At 35.6% G+C, this 24,004-nt stretch overlaps 1 protein-coding gene across 1 annotated transcript in view; it reads left to right on the top strand.

The window, feature by feature from the left end:
* LOC150087319 (very long chain fatty acid elongase AAEL008004-like) overlaps window positions 1-24,004 on the top strand; it is a 131,726-nt gene that overhangs the window by 80,818 nt on the left and 26,904 nt on the right. Inside the window, exons 2-4 of the mRNA XM_090371123.1 lie at window positions 6,560-6,750; window positions 14,278-14,358; window positions 20,443-20,499. Coding sequence (XP_090227249.1) covers window positions 6,560-6,750; window positions 14,278-14,358; window positions 20,443-20,499 — 329 coding nt within the window. The remainder of the gene's footprint in view (window positions 1-6,559; window positions 6,751-14,277; window positions 14,359-20,442; window positions 20,500-24,004) is intronic.

Here is a 24,004-nt window from a genome sequence, read left to right as displayed (position 1 = left end):
AGCAGACATTTTGTTTCAAGTCGCAAAGAGATCCCCTAAAGGTCCCAAACCTTTTCCGTTTTCGAAGCTTCCAGAGATATTTTGCCTCTAATTAAAAATATCGATTTTTTTTTATCTTGCCCAAGGGATGATAGAATTGCAAGTAAATTACCTCCTCCAGCGTGAACTGTCTTATCCCCAAAAATCTACAAATTCTCTTCCAAACTTCCCCGCTATTGGGCTTCATCAGTGGGCGGGCAGGTACCCAGATAATACAACAAGCCATCATAGTTGCGAAGTTATATCCACAATATGAGAGATGCTAAAAGGGTGTGGTAGTAATGTATTTTGAAAACGAAATGCACAGGGCATATCCTTATGGGTTTTGATAATTAACTATATAGTATAGGTGTAAATACACCATAGTTAACCCATAAACGTGAACTACGTCTGTAGCGTAGAGGCCATCGTTTAATTGTATATCATATTGTGGTTGCCTTCACTACCACAATATGAGATGCCTAAAAGGGTGTGGTTGCCTTCACAACCACACCCTTTTGGCATCTCTCATATTGTGGATATAACTTCGCAACTGTGATGGCTTGTTGGTACCTGGGTACCTGCCCGCCCACTGAAGCCCAATAGCTTCAAAACGATCGTCTGGGTGGTGGTACCGCTGAAAATAAATAACAGTAGTCTTCTCTACTAGAGAAGCGTTATTTATTCGAAGTAATGCAGTAGCAGCCATCTCGTTGTGAAGGCAACCACAATATGATATGCAATTAAAACGATGCCCTCTACGTTACATACAAGTTTATGGGTTAACTATGGTGTATTTACATCGATACTATATAGTTAATTATCAAAACCATAAGGATTATGCCCTGTGCATTTAGTTTTCAAAATACTTTTTTTTTTTTATACGTGCTATTTATTCGCCATCGCTGGTTTAAAATTAATGCAAGTTTAACTATTAATTCCTCTGTTAATTAAAAATAATTAAGTTTATACTACAGCCGAGTGGTTCTGATCTAAAAGTACAGAGTTAAGACAGTATTTCTGTTTTAAAATACACGAGATACCACAAGTGTGTGTGTTTGTTTTTTTAAACACACACTCACTGACATTTCTTGCGTCTCTTACCGTGGCCACCGTAATAATATTACGGTGGCGACGCTCTTACTCGTAAACTTCTCTAACCCTAAGAGGAATAGTCAATTCTAAGAAACAGGGTACATAAATTTATTAATAAATTGTAAATAGGTTATTTTGATAGCATAATTTTTATGCTATTTTATAAAACGTGTCAATGTCCTATGCATTTCCTAAAATTTTTATGTTGGTAGGAGGAAGAAGAAGAATGATTATCCAGAAAATTGAGCACATCGTTCTCTAATCAAATTTTTGACGAACGAGGGCAAAAATGCTCAAGAAATCCGTGACTAGTGTGTTTTGGGAAGCGTCATCCTATTATACTAATGCGAGATGTTCGACCAAGTTTAAGAGGACAGGAGTCAGTTGATGACGATCCAATGTCTGTTCGGTCACCTGAAACAATGACTATCGTTGAAGGGGAAAACAGAAGAATTAGTGATTGAACTTAACGTTGCAGATCATTTGGGACTATCCCAAGTTTTCAAGATGGGTTCCAGTAACCTTTCCATTCATGACAAACACAGGGCGAAGTCATCAAAAGAGAATTTAAAATGTTCTCTTGCTAAACCAGGAATTTTTCTCCGTTTTGGTGACTACATAAATATATAGCCACTTTGTGGCCTACATCTTTGATCCTGAATCCAAATTGCAAAACATGCATTGTAATTTGTAAGATATAAAATCTTACAAGTAAAATATTTTATACAAAAGAGATTAATTAAAAGTAAAGCTTCTGATATAGCAACATGGGGAACAAAAAGAATATTAAATAAAGATATTTAATAATAACCAAAGACACCTTAATTCCCCCCCCCCAAATTGTTAGCAATGACCAACTTAAGCATAATCGAAGTAAAAGGAGGTATCTTTTGTGATTAACGATTATATTTGTGGAGCTGATGGTTATTAATTCTATACTTCTTTATAATCCAAGACTATCACTAATTGTGGCGTTTTTTAATATACAAATACAGGTAGCCCTCTATTTACGTCGGGGTTAAGTTCCTTGGGGGGGACATGCGCAAATGGAATCCTTTATATAAAGGAGTCAGTCGGAAATCACAGGGTTAGGTTCCGGCACGAAATTTTACCTACCACTTTGCATCGATTGTTTTTATTTTATTAACATTCTTCATAGTTGTATAACAGTCGATGGAGGCATATCCATAACCCTACACACATTAGGGCGGCTTTCACCAGATTCCATCCTCTGAATATTGCACTAGAATTCAGTGAACTTCTTTTACCAGACATGGCGTTTCTTTATTCTATTAAATTAAACTTTTTATAACAATATTGGTAAAAACTGTACACGGATATCACTTTTTATTTAATTTATTAATAGCACAATAAAAAATACAAGCGTAATAAATTTCCAACACGTATAAATAGCGTAAACAACAACCAACTGAATGGTTCACCGCATGGACCTTTCTACCCGCATCCACGAGTGGCTACTTTGAGTGAGGGAATCTTTCTAGTCTCTGATACGGATGTGATTACCTCAGTATGAGCCGACCGGGCTAGCCGAGTGGGTAAAGCACCTGCCCGGCAACCCAAAGGTCGCGGGTTCGATTCCCGCCTCGGGCTTGGATCAAAGTACTGCAAAAACCTTGGGAGGTGCAATATGGCCACAGAAGCCGATGCGCCAACAACTACCAAATCAAAAAAAAAAAAAAAAAAAACCTCAGTATGATGCCGATAAATTGTAACGATTTTAGGCGCCTCCGTGGGCAGGAGCGGCAGTCGTAGCACACACGCTTCCTGATTAGACCGGGGTTCGAGCCCGTGACCACCAAATACGGAGGATGCGGAAAGGTCGGGGAATGACCACCGCATATCCCCGGAGCAATATGGCTTTAGTTGCTAATGCTCTTAAAAATCAAATAACTACTGACGATTTTAAACTGCAAATTTATAAAAAAAAATTTGCAAAAACAAAAATGGCGTGGTTGGTGATCGGCGCAAAACAAGGTTCTACCTGTAGTCCAAAAAACGAAATATAGGACCTGCCTTGTTTCATGGGATAACAGTATGCAAAACCTCTTTTCCAACAATGCAGAAGATAACATGCAAGGACAAGATTTTGGAATAATAGCACTTGCTATATGGCACGGTTAATGAGCCATATGATTCAAGGAAGCCTGAGGCTTTTGCTGCACCAGAAGCAAAAAAAAAAACTCAGGACGAGTGGCAGATTTCCGCACAGGCGCAAGAGGCGCGCGCCTGGGGCCTCTTAAATCGAGGAGGCCTCAAATCTCGGGTCTAAAAAAAAAAAAATTGTTTCATTTTAAATTTTTACACATCTTTATTACCGTTACTGAATAAAACTAATTTAAGATGAGAAGTTAGTAAACTCTTATCCGAATATCCCTACATATTATATGAAATATCTATGCGAACTAAGCGAATCTGAAGTAGAATACATATTATCATTAATGCTTAAATTAAACACTTTCAGTTTTTTCCTAGTGGAGGTAATTCCACGAGTGAAGAATTGCCTCCACTGGGGCGGGGGAACCTCTTGGATCTAAATTATCAGTTTTCGTCTTCTTTCTGAGTTTTTAAATTTATTTATGCTTCTCGGTCGCTACACTTTCTACTATAAGCTTTTACAGTTTTTTTTTTTTGTTTATTTGGCACTACTGAAAGTTATAACAAAATTGTATAAACCCTGTAGTCAATGTTATGCTAAAACTGAGTTACTCACCTTTTTTAAAAAGCTGTGTGGAATAAAGAATTATTTTAGTCACAGATCATAACCGATATCCTCAACATTAATTCGCTTTGGAGGATTATTCTAAAGTCAAATAATACGCAGACGAAAACCTTTTTAACCAATAGGTGTTAAACTTTTACCGTGTGGTAGTGTTGGTATGGTGACTAAAATTCTGTTTATATTGGGTGCAGCCGCAGAAGTTTATAATAAATGCGAGGTCGAGAATGGAGAATTTTTCACGAAACGGAACGCAGTTAATAAACTTGGTTTTTTTTTTATATATAATAAAGTATGACACTATCGGTGCGTGCGGCAAACGAATAGCGTTCCTGTTTACTCTGGTCGTTCTGAGCCCTGTTTATAATGCGATTGAAACTTTATTCCTTTTTTTCATTGTGCTGTAGCTTTTACAGAGCCTTGCGATAGCTTACGGGCTCCGTCCACAATGTGCATAACTTTCCTGATTAGCAGTTTATCTGAAAGTCGCGCAAATTTTACATAAGAATACGTCACTTTTTTTTTTTTTTTCTTTTCTTCACACGTCCTGTCATATGTACGAAAAATATCTTCGGATTTAAGAATCTCTTCTGAGATATACATGGTGTTGATAAACAGATTAGTATTAGTTAAAATTTGTGTACAAATCGGGCCTGTTCACATATTTCTATTATTTTTGTAGAAATATGTGGATGGTCAAGTCTCCGTGCCTAAAACCTAACAGTTACGTTTAGGACTAAATCAGTAAATTTTTTTTTTTCATGTGACCAACTATCAAAAATATACCATTTTTCTTCATTAAAATCTTATTAAACTTATATACTAGGGGCTCACATCTAGTGAGTATAGGCTTGACACACACCCAGGGTCCTGAGCTGGATCTCTCTCTCACTCAGGGGCAACTGAGGAGTTTTTTATGAAAACCCCCAACACAAAGGTATCAAAACTTATAGTACTTAGTACCATGCATGGGTTGAAGGAGAAGTATGGAGGGAGGGGATGCCAGAAACTTTGCTCTAAAGACTAAACATGGGTTTCACCACTTCAAGTCTCCAATAAGCAAAGTGGTGGTGGTATTTCACTGGTTGATGAAAGTCATCTACCACCTATAATAATTATTTAGGAGCTATTCTTTTGAATACCAGACTAGCTGTCTCTGTTCTGGGTATGCTTAAATTTCCATGTGGTGAATTTTAAGTCTATAAAACTTACAAAAACAAATGAAGTTTACTGTAATTCAATTTTATAATTGAATTAAACTCTTGATTTACTTGACCTCAAAACAGACATTAGAAATATTGTATAGCTTGCCGAACTATGCTGTTTAGCATCAGTTAATTCTTTTTACCCTTGCAATAAAGCAGCATGCCATGGAGCCGTTTGAAACTCCAGTGAGGGTACTCAAGCACTCATCAAACTGTTTTTAATTAGTGATTTTCTTTTAACTTCTATTAATCATTGAAAATAAAAATTCAGTTATTAAAAACATTGCAATGCATACTTGCATATTCTGTGGCCAAACTTTTTAAAACTTGGAAGATTTTTGACTGCTCTATCCTTTTAGTGAAATTCCATGAGCAGTTATGAATAAAATGCTAGACTACTAGCAGTGCATTGTTATAATGAATATTTTAACTCTTAACTGCATTAATATATATAATTCCTTGAAGCAAGGAATTATACAAATTAATGTGGTGGTTCCCCAGTGCTGAGCTACAGATCTGTAGCTATGTACATGAAATTTGACCAGCTTAATTATCCTATCTCTATTTAATACTTTATTCTAAGTATGTACTTTTGTGACTAAGTGTTCCCCCCCTTCAGTATTCAATTATCTCAGGCTACAAGTTCATTTCTACACACAAACCAACTCCATTTAAATTTTTGGTATTATGTTAACTGTTAGAGCAAAAATGCCTAATTTCCAGATGCTAAGCACAAGCAAATAGTGCAATTGCAGTCTTGCATTTACTAGTAGCCTTATATATCTACGTAAAAAAAAATAATACAAATCACAGAAAGGTATCACTTAATTTTAATGAAGTTGCACTTTCTACTAGAAAAATTAGTTTTATAAATAGGCAAAATGCAATTGCCTGGTTAAATTTCCAAGAATGTCTTAAGTTAAAATTGAACTTAAATATTTGCTTTTCTCTTGGATAGCTCTGTATTAGGCTATTTGCTTCTACCAACATTAGAAGCATTTCTAATTGTTGATTTTAGCAGCTTTCCGTGTATGTTGCTGGATATCCTCTAAAAACCCAAAATTGATTCATTTTTAGCAAAGTTTAATACCTAGACAAGTCAGAAGCCAAATCAGGAAAGTAGGACGGCTCATTCCTTCATATATTAGCATTATCTCTTTGTGTTCAGAAGGATGATTATGTACATGATTTAACTTTTGTAGTAGTAGCAGCAGTGGCATTTGATGCAAGAAAGCAAGTGTATGAGCTTATGCAGCATCAACCAAAAAAAACACACCATTCCCTCCAAATGCCTGTCCAGTTTCTGTAATATTTGCAAGAAATCCAGCAGTTATTCAGAATGTTTGCTTCCCTTGTTTTTTAATTTCTCTTGGGTTACTTGTGGCCACTAATATTTATAAAGATATTAATAAATTCATTAGTGTTTCATAATTCATTGCTATTACAATTGTAATAATATTTGTTGATGTAACTTTTTTTTTTTTTATTAAATTTGTCTTTATAGATGCACGTGTACAGAACTGGCTCATGATGAAGGGGCCTATGCCAACAATAACTATATGTTTGTCATATGTGATATTTGTCAAGTTTTTGGGGCCTCAGTACATGAAGTCACGAGAACCCTTAAACATTAGATGGCTTATGATTACTTACAACTTTGCTATGGTTATCATAAGTGGTGTTATATTCTTCTGGGTATGTATTGTTTATCTCATTACTAATTTTTTGTATTGTGGTACTGATTAGGTTTTTTTTGGTGTGAATTGGATAAATCATGTCACTCAATCTACCCCTAAATTAGACCTTCAAAAGTGAAATTTCATTTGATTAGAGTGGACAAACATGAAGTTTCTTTTCATGTTTGTGAATCATATCTTGATCTTAATAGCATGTCCATTTCATAGAACATGCTTTTCTATGATATCACTGTGTGCATTTTTATGAAGTTAAGTTTCAGATTTTCTTTGACATAGATTTTAAGGATAGTATAACTAAATTTTAAGTATATTTCAGTAGGAGTGAAACCAAACCAAAATAAAATTTGATGCAGGACAGTTACAGGTTTCTTTATTTTTGTAAGAATGCAATTGCATGCACTACATGGTATTTCTGGTAAAAATTGCATTCTTACAAAAATAAAGAAACCTGTAACTGTCCTGCATCAAATTTTATTTTGGTTTGGTTTCACTCCTACTGGAATATACTTAAATTTTAGTTATACTATCCTTAAAATGTATGTCAAAGAAAATTTGAAACTTAACTTCATTTTTATGAAGTTAAGTTTCAAAATGAAGTTAGTACCATAATAATTAGTGTGGGTTAGGGTTGGAAAGAAAAGATACTTGTTGACATTAGACCTGAATTTTTTTTTTTTTTTTTTTTATTTAAATGTAAGAACCTATTTACTTGGTATTAGAACCTATAGTACTTAGTACCGTGCTTGGATTGGAGTTGAGAAGATGAAAGAAGATATTTGTTGACATTGGACTTGAACTTCTGTAGATTGTAATTTTCAGGAAATACGTACGAAGGAAGGTTGTTCCAGAAAACAGCAGTTGAATGAATAAATGAGGAAGATGAAAAGTTGGTTCTGTTGGTTGAAGTTGGACAGTAAATGGATGTTGGCTGGGTAGTGGCACGTGTTCAGACTGTTTTGAATGAGAGAGCAGGAATTATAGAAGCCAATTCAGAAGAACAGTGCCCATGGAAGTATCTGTAGAAGAGGCATGCAGCAGAAACAGTATGTCATGAGAAAGCAAGTGGACATCATCTGTTACAGATGAATCATTAATTAACCTAACTGCCCTCTTCTAAATGGAATCAAGAAGCCCAAGAGGTTTTGGGGGCACCATCCAAAACGATATTCCATGGCAGGGCAGATTTGCAATTCATACAGAGTGAGCAGTTGTTTGGAAGAAAAGTAACACTGAGAGCAAAAGAGAAATCAAAGGTGTTTTTTTTTTTTTTTAGATGCAGAGGAAGCAATATTGTAATGTGCTTGTGCCAAGAGATTAGAAGTCAGGGTAATCCCCAAAAGATATTATTTTGTCTAGAAATCGAAGTGTCACTAAAGATAAGCATAGGAGCAGAAGAATCCTTTTTGTGAGATATAAGACAAGACTGAGTTTTAGAAGGGTGGAAATCAACAAAGTTGTCTTTGCCCCACTGGAGAATTAAATGAAGATTGGCAATTTAAGGAATTAGTAGCAGATTTTCAAGAAGTTGAAGCTGATTGAGCAGGACAAGGTTTCTCAAAATGTAAAGTGGAATGCAATGTGCTATCATTGGCAAAACTATGGATAGGATTTCCAGTCAATGGAAGGTCATTAATATACAAGAGGAAAAGAGTGGGGGAAAGAACTGAACCTTGGGGACACCAGCATTAGTGAAGAAGTTAGACAGAGAGCCATCACCCTCAGAGAGAAAACTGGATAACCAATACTGAAAAACAGTTGGCAAACCATAAGATGGAAGCTTGTTAGAAGACCTTTTATGCCAAACACGATCGAAAGCCTTTGAGTTGTCAAGAGCAACTACTTGTGTTTCACCGAACCTTTCCATTGAATTAGTCCATAAATGGGTAACATAAGCCAGAATATCGCCAGTGATCGACACTGACGGAATCCATACCTGGCGATCGTTGATCAGACGGAAGATTTCTAGGTAGTTTAAGAGTTGGCGGTTAACTGACTTCTCCATTACTTAAGCAAGAGTAGAAGTAATTGCAATGGGACAATAATTGGATGGGAGGGATTTGTCACCCTTTTTAGGAACTGGCTGGATATGAGCAAATTTCCAAGCAGAAGGAAAAACACCTTTGGAATAAAAAGTGAAAAAAAGGTGGCAAAGAATAGGAGTAAGTTTGGGAGCACAGGTTTTGAGAACAAGTGGAGACAAGTGGAATACCATCAGGACCTGGAGCTTTCCTAGCATCAAGATTCATCAAAATCCTTCTGATATCCTTTTGATGGAAGACCACAGGAGGCATTGAATGCAGAGTGTTGGGAATGGTGGGAGGTTTTACCAAGATCATTAATACATGAGCTGGAAGAAAAATGGGATGCTAGCAGGTCAGCTTTATCCTTGGCTCAAGTGACAACAGAACCATCTGGTTTGGACAGAGGTGGGAGCAGAGATGGGCAAAAGTTGCAGCCAATAGCTTTGCCAAGAGACCAGAATGCTCGGCTACCATTAGGGCAAGAAGCAAGTTTTCTACTCTTAGCCTGTTCAAACTCTAATTTGGACTGATTAATAACTGCTTTACAATTGTTGCTGGCTTTGGTGTAGGCAGAAAATGAAACTGAAGAATTAGAACAAGCCAATTACAATATGCAACATTCTCTTGAACAGCCTTAGCACATTTATTGGAAAACCAAGGTTTAGATAAAGGACGAGATTTTAAAGTGGAGTGTGGGATAAAGGATTCCATTCCTGCAAGAATAATTTCACAACAGTGACATCAGAGTTTTGGAACAGTAATCCAACCAAGGAAAAGAACAAAATCTCGTAGGTCAATCCCATTTTTGCATTCTTGTAATGCCAAACAATAAGATTGGGAATAGCTCCATTGGAGAAGATACAATTGCCAAGTCATGATCTTAGAAGGGTTGTCTGTGAGAAAAAGATCAAGCGTGTTGGGTGTATGGTTAGGATTGTCCATTATTCTTGTAGGTAAATGAACAATCTGAGCAAGGTGGTTAGTAATTGCAGAAGCATCAGCATCTCGACCAGCTTGGTCAGTGTGATTAGAAAACGGAAGCTAGCTGGAGTTGTGAACATTAAAACACAGGAAAATTACCTCACTGTTAGGAAATTTGGACTGTAGGAAGTAGAGTTGCAAAGAGAGGAAGTCAAATAGCTCCAAGCGATTAGTGGACTTGAGAGAATGGTAGAGACAACAGATGAATTTGACACAATGAGGTAGAGATTTTAAGCCAGAGAAGATCAAAAAGAAGATTTCATATTACCTAGTCTCTGACAGGGAATATCAGATGGATGTATGCACAAGTACCACCTTTGAGGCAAAAGGAATCTTACAGTGAATAATTTGGGCATCTGAGATGAGCAGTAGTTGAATCAACTCTTAACAGATTCTGTCAGAAAAAGTACATGCAGAGATTAGAATTGAGACCACATATATTTGTGAAATGAATTAGGAAGTGTTTGAGAGGTTTTTAGATCTTTTTGCAGATAACCTTACTCTATTAGTTTTACAATTCATGGTGTATTCAGTAGTAAGAAAAAGTGGGTGGGACATGCTGTATCAAGTAATCCAATTTTTGGATATGGCATACACATGGTAAGAATATACCCAGATCCTTGACATAACATGGCCTCAACAATGCCTCTCACATACACACTACTCTGGCTCCCTCCAGTCACTATCTGGCAGAGTAGAGGTAGCAAGATGGTACACTAGCTGATCCATAAGCCTCCTAAAGATTTACCAGTTAGGTTCAGTCCGGTGTACTAACTAGCGGCCGGCCTGCAAACACCATTTTAGAGCTGTACCCTTGAAATGTAAGGAAGATTGGATCTTGACACTATGTTCATCATAACCTCAAAGTCATCAGTCATACTGCATGATGGAAGAGAGGGGGGAAGGGTTGACTGTAACTTAGCTCTGGAGACTAAACATGGCTTCCACCACTTCAAGCCTCTGATAAGCAAAGTGGTGGTATTGCTCCAGTTGTTGAGTCATCTACCACCTAGTACATCCTGGTAACACAGAGGATCAGCATCCCTCCATGTGGTGCGAGTGCCACACCTCGACCCCTGCTTACGTTGGTTCACATCTGCGTTGTCACCCACTGTGTGCTTGTTCATGGAGCTTATACCCAGGATTACTAACAGTCCCTCCATCGTGAAGGTGCAAGCAGAGGATTTGGCTGTCACAGACCATCCTGACATTACCAAAATTGGGTCCACTTAAACTGAGTGTTACCGGAATATCAGTTCCATCAGCATTTTAGACTCCCAGGTAGCAAAGTACAGCTTGTTTGGCTGGAACAAGTACAGAAAAGGACAAAGATTAAGGGAACAAAGGGGTGCTCTTACCAAGAAAGGCTTCAGTTCTGTAAATTGCAGCATTTTGGAGGCTAGCACTTGCAAGGTGATATGACTGAGGTGATTAAGGCTTTGAATGGATTGATTGAGCTCAGTGCTGATGGGATTCTTCTCTTGCTCAGTCTATACAAATGAGGGGCCAAAAATTCAAACTGAGCAATTGTACTTGAATAGATGTATGGAAATTTGCCTTTAACCAGAGAGTGGTTGATTGTCTGAACAAACATCCATCTGTTGTGGCTGTAGATAGTTTAAATAAATTTAAGGAAGAACTAGAAAAACTTTTGAAGGGAATGGAAAGTGGTGTTGTTTTTTTTGCTGATGCTGTATAAGCTTGCTTTCTTGCATCATATGCCTCTACTAATGCTAACTTCCAGTATCTTCTATTCAGTTAGTTGCATCTCCTCTGTTATATTCTGTCAAGTGTTTCAGCTTGTACTGTATTCTGTTTTGTGATTGTATATACCAGGGGTGGGCACGCGTGAGGTCAATGAGAGCCGCATTCCAGTTTTTCATATATTATAAAGAGCCACACCATAGTTACATAGTATTAAATATTCAAATTTAATTTAATTAATATGATTATATATTCTACAAGTCTTAAGTGCTATGTAAAGTATACATATATAAGAAAATATAATTAAAAGAAAGAAAATACAAAATAATTATTTCAAAATTTTAATAATAAAATATAATAAAAATGCATTAATAAAAAGTATAATATTTAACGAAGACCTTTGGTCAAATCTTTGAAATTTGGCGCAAAATTTGTTAAAGCCGTTCACAGCAATTCAGTGAGGTGATGATTGGTCAACTGTGGACGATATTTCGATTTCACAAACTTCATTGTGGAATACAAAGATTCACAGCAATATGTTGTACCAAAAATTGAAATTAGATGGCAAGCAGCTTTCTTTAAATGATTATATTTTGATTCTGGCACGAGTTTCCAAAATTCAATTATAGAAGTAGATTTGTGCTGCATTTGCAATGCCTGATCCTCTTTTATCTCTAATAACGCCAATTCCCCAGCCCCTTTTTCAACAAGTATTATTTCAGAAATTGGAAATCCATCTTCAATAATATCTCAAAACATTGTAAGTTGACAGCCATCTTACAACACACCATAGGGATAAATCACTGGGCAATTCATCTGTTTCGTCACTTACTCGCAACTCTTCTAAAAAGTTCTTAAATTGGCTATGTGTTTTGGCATTTGTTCTAATTAAATTCACAATCTGTAAAACAATCTTCCACACATTTTCGTATTTGAAGTACTTCGCTATGAGATGCTAGCGGTGAATTATGCAGTGAAGAGGTAAGAAACGTGGAATTTAAGATCGTTGTTTAAAAGACCAATGAGACCTTGGTTTTTTACTATCATTGCAGGTGCTCCGTCATTTGCAACACTTACAAGTTTATCACAAGGCAATTCAACCTGCTCATTACTTCATCAAGCGCATTTCTAACACCGATACCGCGAGTTGTTTCGATAAGAGCTACTAGGTCTAACATTTCTTCCTTCACATTTACGTCAGCAGATACATAGCTGACAAAAACGGCCAATTGTGGATCATCCTGAATTTCTGTAGACTCGTCGAGAGCTAAACTAAATGCTGTACAATTTTTCAAATCCCACATCAAACTATTTTCAACAATTTTTACTAATTGAACTAATGCGATGCTCAGTTGTACGGCGTGACATAGGAACCTGTGCGATGCAGTTTTGTATTATCTGGATCCAAACTTTAACCACTTCCAAGTTTCTTTTAATGAATTCTCCTTTTCCATATGGACGTTTGGCATGAGCAATATTTCAAGCTATCAAAAAACCAGATTGCAAGGACTTAAGTTTCTCTGTTCGCAGTTTTGAATTGAGTGGATATTGAGTTGAAAAGTGCAGATGACTTACTTCGTAATGTTGATGTAAATTGCTTACTTTGTAGTTTGCAATTGTAACTTTACAAATAAGACACAACGACTTAACATTATTGTCAATAAAAGCAAAATTTTCTACCCATTCTTCTTGAAAGATTCTATTTTCTTGTTCGTATTTTCGTTTTTTGATATTTTCTGAAGTCATGTTATCAAAAACTTAAATTTAATTCCAAAGTCTGAAATTGAAAATCTTATGGGAGAGGTTTGGTCACATTTTCTACCCACTCCCGGTGTAGTGTTGCACAAGTCCGCTGATGGTGCCAACAGTGTAAATGCGCGCGGATTTATTTATAATCAAAATAAAAATAGCAAAATATCTAGACATAAAAAAAATAATAATAAATAAACACAACATAAAATCAGTATAACAAAATATTAGTTACTTAGTTAATTTAACAAGATTCAGTGAAAAAAAGTTCTGAAATAATAATAAAAAAAAACGGATTTAAATTTTCAATGGGAGCCGCACTTAACTCAACGAAGAGTCGCATGCGGCTCTGAGAGCCTCATTTGCCCACCGTTGGTATATACAGTACTTGATTGACTGCTGATGGTGGAGTTAATTTGGTGTATCTGGACTTGCTGCTAAGTGTTTAGTCTGCCAAGATGTACCTTGTGTGGAGAGCACATCTTTAGTGAACCCATCCCTTCTCTTGGATTTCATTTGAATTTAGTCAGTGTAACATGGATTCTTATTTCTGGTTGAATTTTTGTTAAGTCTGAACTTTAATTAGTATGCACTTGTTATAATTGATGGCCTTTTAGTGAACTTTCTATGTAATTGGGTTATAGTTCCTGAGCAATTTTTACTGGACTGGATTAACTGGATCTGTTTTTAAATATGTATATTGTATAAGTAGATTTGTGTATCTATGTCTCTAGGTACAGTATTGTATGATATGGCAGAGATGCAAGTTTTTGGCAGGGAATGCCTTGTATAATAAATTTTTAAAAATATGCAAAATTTTAAATCTTTATTATAATAAATATTAAACCAAACCTTAAAGTAATGACAAGCTCTCCTAGAGTTTCTTGAATTACTGTGCTAAAGTGACTTGGTATTTACTGGAATAAATAGTTTTACTTTCTTATAATTTTGCCAATTAGTAAATTGGGTCAGTTATTTTTTTTTTAGATGAACTTAAAACTATTATACATTGAAATAGTATCAGAAGTAGACAAAAAATGCTAATATTGATATCCTAACATCTTTTGCAGTTAGGATGGCTTGGATGGTTTGGAAGGTATAACTGGAAGTGCCAACCAGTAGATTATTCAGATACACCAGAAGCAATAGCAGTGAGTGTTTGTATGTTTTCATGGTAGTTAACTGTATTTAATTTTGAATTCAAATGTATTGTTAGTTGGCTCTTGAAATATAAATTTTAGTTTTGTGATCTTTATTACAAAATGTCTGTTGGACTGCTGACAGAATAATGGATATTTTATAGCTCTAATGTACATGTCATCACTTTAAAACAACTTGCATCTAAGTTAAAGCCAGAGCTGTATTTAAAGTTGTTGGGACCCTAAGCTATAACATGTATGAAGTCCTTTGCCTGTTCACTGTGACAATATTAAAAAAATTAAGGTAGAGAGAGAGGCCCTTTGTGATATGAGGGCCTAAGCTGTAGCTTGTTTAGCTTATGTGTAAATCTGGCCATAGTTAAAAAAAGAAAAGTAAAGTGCAGCCATTATCAACCCACTGCAGGGTGGAAGCCTCCTCAACAATTCATGCTGAGGGAAATGGACCATAATCTGCCACGCTGGTCCAGTGCGGGTTGGCAGATCGACCGTATTCAGCAGTCAGGGGCTTGAACCCCGGTCTACTCAAAGAGAGTGTGCTACTGCACTCCCGCTCCTGCCCACACGGCTACGGAGGCCTGGCCATAGTTAAAGGTCTCCAAATGTATTTCTCATAAAATGGAGAAGTGAATTACGTAACTTATCAACATAATCTCTCGGAGTATGCACTTTTACACCTTGTCATTCAAGCTGGTAGATGCACTGATTAATGCTCAGTGCAGCTGCTTTCCAGTTAAGAAAACTGCCATAAAGGCATCTTTGGTTGTTATAAACAACCAAGTCACAAGATGCATGATTAAGTGAATATGGAAGAAGTGGGATAACTTCAATTCTATTTTCTGTTTAAAAATTAAATGAATTTGCCTTTATTTAGCATCACGGGCAGTGCATCTTTCTGGTGGAATTAAGTGATTTAGTGTAGACATTTCTTCCGAAATGTTGGGAGCAGCAGATTCTTCAAAATCTGCTCCTACAAGTGTCCCGTAGCTGAACTTTTTTTTTTTTTTTTTTTTTTTTTTTCCTATGAAAACCCCAAACACAAAAGGTATCAAAACCTATAGTACTGTGTATGGGTTGGGGGAGGGCATGCTGGAAACTTTGCTCTTTTTGGGGGGACAGTTGCCAAGCATGCTTTGATTTGGCAGACTGATGTTTGGCTTAAAGATTTGAGTAGTGATGTCAGTCATCATTTACAATTGAGGAAAAAGAAATCAACCATTCATTGAAGCCCTGGGATTGCCATGAAGAATAGCATGTACAGAGCCAACAAATGCATGTAGTATTGCAGTCATCCACTTGATCTTCTATTGCCCAAAACAGTTTCCTCTGTCTGGCAGGTGTTGCCCTTGGAATGACTGGTTTGAGGTCTTGGTTGAAGAGCTCTGTTCTTGCAAGACTTCTATCATGAAACTTTGCACTCAACTATACATTTTTCACACTTATAATAGTGTTAGGATGAACTTCCATTTTCCAGTGAATTTTAAGTTTATTCCTGTTAAAATGCAAATACTAGATAATTACATCTTGTTGACTGAAGACTCATGTTTAAGTATTACTAACATACTCAAAGCATAACAATGGCAGTGCTTGGAGCACTAGCATTGATTTGCTGTTGTCATGCTGCCACCTTTGATAACATTTTTAAACTAACTTCCCACTATTTTTAAAGCAGTTGCAGTAATATTTGATCACTAATTAAATTTTGGTGACCTTATAATTTGTATGCACTAAGTATTGATTGAAGTGCTTAACGTATACTTGTTGTGATACTTTTCATCAGAGAATAGTAAGTGCACCAAAGCTGGTTTTTTGTCTTGATCCACTTTAGTGTGACAAGGTGTTCAGCTGTCATTAATGCCTAGAGTATTCTAAGTACGCTAATAGTTTTTGGCATTAGCATTAGTAGAAGCATATGATGCAAAAAAGCAAACTTATATTATCATCAGCCAAAAAAAAAAATCCCATTTCACACAACCATTTGCTCTAAAAGTTTGTCTAGTTCTTCCTTGAATTTATTTAAGTTATCAATTTCCACAATGACGGATGGAAGTTTGTTCCAGCAGTGAATTACTCACTGGCTAAAGGAAAATTTCCGAACATCTATTCTACAACTGTCCTTCCTCAATTTGAAGATATGCCCTTCAGATCTGAACAAGAGGAATAATCCCATCAGTTTTAGGGAAATATTTGAGTGACTCCTTAATGCATTAACTACATCTTATGGAAGTAAATGCAAAATAAAAATTTCTTCAGTTTTAAGTCCATTCAGTACAAACTGAGTTCAATTCACCTTTTAACTGTTATCCTACAACTAGGTTTAGCTATGTTGGTTGAGACTGTTATATAACATTGTTTGTCCACTGTTATGCGTTTTAACATTATCTGACCCATTCCTCCTCGTTATAACTTTTGAATGGCCTCAAGAATGATGTTACAACTTCAATAATTTTATATATTTTAATTTATTAATATATTTGGCAAAGGTAAAGAAAGTCAACATGAACGACGAGTAACGTCAGAACTTACACGGAAAATTAGTTTCCCGATACGGCACTAGTGCTGCTCACTCAGTAAACAGATGGCAGGTGTTATCGGTCTGGAGCAGAGTAGAACAATATATTGGTTGATAGGTAGGCATGCATGGCAAATGATGTGCTGATTGGTGTGCAAACACAACACAACATCAGGTTAGTATCATTTGAGTAGCACTCAGAAGCACTAATGGTAACTTTCCCTAAGGAATGCTTTCCATAATGGTGAAAAAAGGTCAGGTTACCTCCACTTGAATCCCATGGGAACTTGAACCCCTCCCAAAATGGAGGGAGTAATCTATTCTTTTATTTAGCATCATGTGGACTAGCGCATAAATTTATTAACAAAATATTTTTTTTAATACAGTACTTTTATTTTTAAAGACACTTGTGCAGATACACACGTATCATAGTGTCAATCAACACCTCAACAGCTTTTCTTTCTTTTGTAACCAAACTTAAATCAACAGTATAGTAAAAACACTCAGGAACTCTAAAAATCTGCTTTTAATAATGAAGAACATAAATGAACAGAACAAAACTTTTTACTAATTTAGTTTTCATCAAAAAATCAACCAACATTTTATTTTCCTTACAATTTCTTCCATCTTTAAGATTCATTGTTACTGCCTGTTTACTGTTCATTACAAAACTATTATGCACCATACTTTACTTATAAATACACATAATGCCAACCGATGACTACAATGGCTTGTCTTCTGTCACGCCCACCACCAATCATTTCCTTGTTTGCCACGCCTACCTGTCAATCAATATCCTTCTTGATTTCGACTCCAGACCGATAACACCTACCATCTGTTTACCGAGTGAGCAGCGATAGTCTGGTGTTGGGAAACTAATTTTCCACGTAAGTTATCTGATGTTTCTCGTGTTGGCTTTCTTTACCTTAGTCATATATTTTAATAATAATTTATTATATATATAATGTTTCTTAAACATAAAATGTTTCTAGTACAAGTGTTTGGGGTGTTTACTAGTGTTCTCAGTGCAATGTTGATATTCTGATACACCATCAGACCCAACATTTTTTGCATCAAAAATGCTAGTACAGATCTAGTATTAATGTTTCCTTTTAGGTAAATTGTCACCAGAGGGATGAACCTAAATTTAAAAATGAAAGTATCTATTAAAGTGACATCAAGAATTTTAGTATTCCTTTATTATTGACTGGTCTGTATCATCAGTTCTTTTGTTATAGAAATATGGCCATAAAAAAAAAAAATAATAATGGATTTTTATTTATTTTTTATTTTTTGTTGAACTTTGTGAAGCCATTTCTTGCATATAAATTACCAAGTGGTGTAAAGCAAGAATTAAAAACTAGTGGTGTCTGTAGCACCTAATAAAAGATACTTGCTGGTGTCTTGGGTTGTTTACATCCCCAGTCACTGAGGTGAAACTTTCAATTTGTTTCTTTCAAGTCTGGCTTGCTGGCAGGCAGAGCCATCCTGTCCATTAGGTGAAGCTAGGTGGTAATCTAGGGTGCAAAGGTCCTAGGGGCACATTCCAACAAAATATAATTTGTTTTTTAATGGTTAAAAAGCATTACTTAAATTAAATAAGGTAATTCTTTCTAAATAAAGAAATAACATTTATCTAAATATTTCATCAAATATTAAGAATATATTTAAAAAAAAGTTTGATTTACAACATGTCGTCTTTATGGTTTTATGACATTATTTATTTAACATTATGAACAGAATAACAACTGGCATGCAGATTTTAAGTCTCTCCTAGAGTGCATGAAACCCTTGTGCCAGCCCTGCTGGCAGGAAAGAATGCCCAAATGCAAGCATTAAAAAACATTTTATGAAAAGCATGTGTAAAACCAGTTAGAGGGATTTTTATTTTACAAAACTACTTAAAAATAAATTTTGCACATAAATGTATTTTTTGCAGTTATGTTTATAATAGATTGAAGATTGCTCCAATAAATAAACATTTTGAATTATTTAATGCCCTTTATTTGAAGCATAACATTGGTGAAAGAGTCCTTCCTGCCTGCTAACATTATACTTCTAACTTGCCAAGTAAATGTCACTGTGAGGAAAAGGAAAAAAGCTGACATCCAATTTATAGCTTTCTAATTTATGGTGTCTACACAACTTAATTTCACATTTTGGTTTCCATTTTCATGTAAATCATTTGTTTACATAGTAGATTAGGCATGGCAGGATTTAAACTTGTTGTGGCCCTAAGCTTATAACATATGAGGTTCTTACAGTTCACTTGTGACAATATTACAAAACCATCATGGTTAGCACAGTTGGTAGGATTGCTGTCATCTCCACACTGGGTGGAAAAGACCAGATTTCATATCTCATCTGTGATAGGAGGAATTTTTATGGGTCTTTTTCACAACCTGGTTGAGTTAGTCATTCTTAGGTGGGGGTAGTATAGTTTTTTCTCCTGAAAACTAGAGTTCCAGCAAGTGGAGAAATTCAACCTCAGAACACATGCAATTTACAGACAATATACACTGCGCAACATGGCCTTGGTCACTTTTGCTCCTAAAAACAAAGCAACAGTTAATTTTTTTAAGATGGGGCAAGGCCCCTTCTTAATGTGAGGCCCTAAGCTGTAACTTGTTTAGCTTATCTGTAAATCTGGCCCTGAGATTAGGTTATTGACCATATAGTAACCTTTTCACTTTATTTTTCAGGTAAAGTTATGCAATATGCTAAAAGAATTCTGGATCTTTAAGTAAATTTTTATCCATAAGTATATAACCTTCCACTTTGAAGGTGTTTCCAGTGATGTATAATATGAAATGCAGTGTAGTATAAATCTTTAAAAATCACTGATAAAAGGAAAAGTCGGTGCTTGAAGTAATTGGCATTGTAAAGGAACACAGATGCTCAAGTAATGATAATGAGCACAATCATACTTTCTGTTGTTTGTTGATTATATGTACTGTTCATATCTATAAAACCTTTTAAACACTATCAGGAATGTAATCCCTTATTATGTCATTGTTTGTTTTTGTGGAAAAAGTGAGATTATTTGGTCACTTTCTGGAATGTCAATTGTTAAATCAAGACTTCTTGTATTAGGAAGCTCTTTACCTCTTTTATTATCCCCCTAATTCTTTACATTTGTCAACCAGCTTCCATATTATCTTTGAAATCTAGTGTAAATTACATCTAGGTGGATGTGACGTGAACAGCAGATAGATTCTTATGGATTTAGAGTGAAATAAAAATACTTTGCAGTCAAATTGTGACTCACTTATGCTGACATTCTCCCCCAACAATGGCCAGTATTAAAAACAGTCAACCACTATTTTCTTATAAAAGTGAATTTCTTTTTAGATGAAACCTTATGTATTATATCTAAGGAGTAAAGTGAAATATGGTTGCCTAACTTTACTTATGTCCTTGTTTATTCATATCTGTAAAGATTAGTGATTTTAAATAAGTATTTAGAAGTGCAGACTACATATTAGTAGTCTGCATATTTACAGGTAATTAAGGTAATATGATTTCAGCTGATCCTATATTCATGTTCTTTTTCTTCTCGTTTTTAGATGGTGCATTTAGCATGGTGGTATTATGTCTCCAAGTTCTTAGAGTTCACTGATACAGTAAGTACTGGCAGTTCAAATCCAGTCTTAACATAAAATTTAAGTGTAATAATAAAAAAATTTATTTAATTTCTAGTTTTGAACTAGTTGCAACTTTATTTTTAACCTGAATTCTGTAATCTCGTGGGCATGCTGGAAGGCTATTGAGTTGTTGCATTGCATTTAACACCCAATATTTTTGGGAAACTGGCTGTTCATTTTTACAATTATGAAAAATTCCAACAGCTGTTCAGTTATAGAAAAAACAAGTCAGTTACCCTGCTCTTATGAGTGAATAATAATCAAACAAAACCCAGACTACAGACATAAGCAGGCGAGTGTTAATCTTGAAATATCATACATCAGCATGGAGAGAAATATAGTCAATAATAAACTAAATGATGTAGACAAACTGAGGACCATAGTAAAATTCATACTGACTTATTCTACTAGGTTTCTGTATTTCTACTAGAGGACTAAATACACCTCTATAAGAGTAGGTGAATTGTGATCAGACTTTCAGAGTCAGAAAGGACCCTAATTTTTCTATCAGATATGGTCTTTGAGGAATTCCACTTATATTCAAAATGCCAATTTTTAATATGTCAGTAGTGTCATTTTGCCTGACAGCAGTAAAATATTTAATCCTATTGACTTGCTGGTTGGGATAGGAAATTTAATTTTTATTTTTTTTTTTTCATTTAAATGTTAATATCAAGATTATTTTCATAAATGTTGGCTTAATTGAGACCATTTTAACTAAACTGCTTTGAGAAGAAAGCCCAAAAGCATTTCTTCCCTTTCCAATCCACATTGACTCACTCCTGTGGTTTTCAAACCCAGGTTGAAATGGTCATCAGAAAAGAAAGCAGCAAAATTAATCCATAATTTTCATGGATCTTGAGCTATTCCTCATGATTTGAACCTACAGCTGTAAAATCTCTTCACGGGCCAGCTTCTAGATGGTCATCAGACCAAACCTGGTGATAACTTTTTAGATGGCACCTCGATCAGCTAGTCACCAAGGAGTGCAGTATATTCTTGGAGTGTATGCCACATCCAAAAATTTCATTAATTCATGTGTCCCTCCCTTCCACTTATGCATATCTACATAATGCATCATATATATATATCACATATGTGGTCTTGTTTCAATCTCAATTATATCCATTTCCACCTAAAATCTAAGCTTCACTTTCTGACAACTTCAGTTATTGGTTGCCTCAACAACTACTCATCTCACTTCTAATTATTTCTTCCTTCTGCTTTAAAAATGGTACTTGTGCATATATCTACTCCATTATTCCTTGTCAGACTTCCTATCTGGAATCTTTCTCTTTACCCTATTCCATCAAATTCATCTATTGCTTCTATCATTTTCTCCTCTCTAGAAATCAGTCAGAACATTGACTTCCTTTCTTTGAAACTTTTCTGTAGTCTTGATTTCTTACTAGTAAGGTAATTTTCTCTTAGGTGATTTTATCACTCCAACTCTAGGTGGCTTTAGTTTTCTTGTTACATGGACCCAGCTGGTTGAGATATGGAGGCTTTTGCAATTACCTTAAAAACTTGTTTGTCTTCTAGGAAATCCTAACTGCACACTCTTCACCTTTTCCTAACCAACAACCCTTCAAAGCACACACTAAATGTTAGTGGTCTTCTAGGTACTAAGATTGCAACTTTGGTGATGGTCTCCTCCAGTCAACCTCTCTCATAGCTATTCTCAGCCTTTAGTTTTTTATCATAAAAAGAATGCAAAAAAACTGGATCTGTGATATTTCTCAATCTATTTTCCCTGGTTTGATTACTATTTTAATTCTTCCAATCCTAATGTTCAGATTGTCAGTGAAATTATTCTAGTATAGGAATGATTCTTTTTTTTCCTGATTCCACCTTCCCTTCCCCAATAAATTTGTCAAAGCTGTTTAAAATGTAGCATACTGCAGTTGGCTTGTATCCATATCAAGCATCATTTTCTGTTTAACACGTTCACTGCCACCTAAATGTGAGAAAACTGATTCAGTGTGCCTTAATTTTCAGAATGTTGGAAAAAAAATTAACTTACTAACATACTTGGTATTCCAGAAATTTGTAAATGGATGAAAATTTAAAAGTTTGGAATTCATTGATAGAGTACATTCACATATACTGAGCTGAAAATTGAAACAACTTTTTTTTTTTTATAGAAGGTTTAATCATGTACATAAAGTAAACTTAAGCAAAAAGAAAAAAAAAACCTGTGAGCAAAATTTATAAACAAAAGCCAAGCATTACTGTAAAGCATTCATTTAGCATTAGTAGTGGCAAATGGCACAATCAAGCAAACTTATACAGCATCAGCTAAAAAAAAAGACTCCTTCCATTTTAACCTATTCATTCCCTCCAATTGTTTTTCTAGTTCTTCCTTAAATTTATTGAAACTGTCAACTTTCACGACAACAGAAGGAAATTTGTTCCAGCAACCAACCACCCACTGGCTAAAGGCAATCTTCTGCACATCCGTTCTGCAACTGTCCTTCCTCAATAAGAATTTGTGCCTCCTCATGTGTGGTCTGATCAAGAGGAAGAATCCCATCAGCATTAAGCTTGCTCAGTCCATTCAAAGCCTTAAACACCTCAATTGGATTGCAGATTACCTCACAGGTGCTTATTCTCCAGATGCTGCAATTTACAGAACTGAAGCCATTCTTGGTAAGAGCACCCCTTTGTTCCCCTCACCAATCTCATTGCCCTTCTCTGTACTCGTTCCATCACCTCTACATCCTTACTAAAATGAGACCTCTAGATCTGTATGCAGTAATCAAGATGTGACCTGACCATTACCTTAAACAACAGGACAATCACCTTATCCCTGCTAGCAAAATTCCTGTAAATCATTGACAAAACCATGAGCTGTGCTGGTAGCCTGTCAGCATTGCTCAGAGAACTTCATATCTGATTGCATAATTACCATATCAAGCATCATTTCTTCATTTTCTGCTACCCCTGAATGGTAGCACCACACAGTTGGTAGGTTACTCTGGGATTACTGCTTTCTGTGTAGTAGTAATACTTTGTATTTGTTAATGTTAAACTTTAAATGCCATTTCTCAGTCCATCTACCTAACTTTTCTAGATCTTTTTGCAGTAGCATACTGTCATTAACCACCCTGTCAAATTTTGTATCATCTGCAAACAGCCATTAAGCCTGATATTACTTCATCAATATCAGTAATAAATACAGGAAACAATCGGTCTAGCACTAAACTGTGGGGAGAATGCACTCATAACATTACTCCATGAAGAGTAGTGTCCATTGATAACCACTCTGTCTTCTCCCACCCAACCATCCCTTTACTGATTGCAGTAACTTGCCCTTATTGCCACACTGCTCTAATTTGTATAGCAATCCTTTATATGCAACAGTATCAAAAGCATTCTTGAAATCCAAGTGTATGATATAAAAATTATTTTTTGCATCTGGTTCCTTTGTCACTGTATCATGGTATCTAGTGAGATTGGTCAGACAAGATCTCCTTTAAACAAA

The sequence above is a fragment of the Mastigoproctus giganteus genome, chromosome 4 (assembly GCF_048544385.1).
Source record: "Mastigoproctus giganteus isolate SK-2022 chromosome 4, ASM4854438v1, whole genome shotgun sequence".
Taxonomy (NCBI): Eukaryota; Metazoa; Arthropoda; class Arachnida; order Uropygi; family Thelyphonidae; genus Mastigoproctus; species Mastigoproctus giganteus.
The sequence above is the reverse complement of the archived record's forward strand: the minus strand, read 5'-3'. Positions and strand labels throughout refer to the sequence as shown.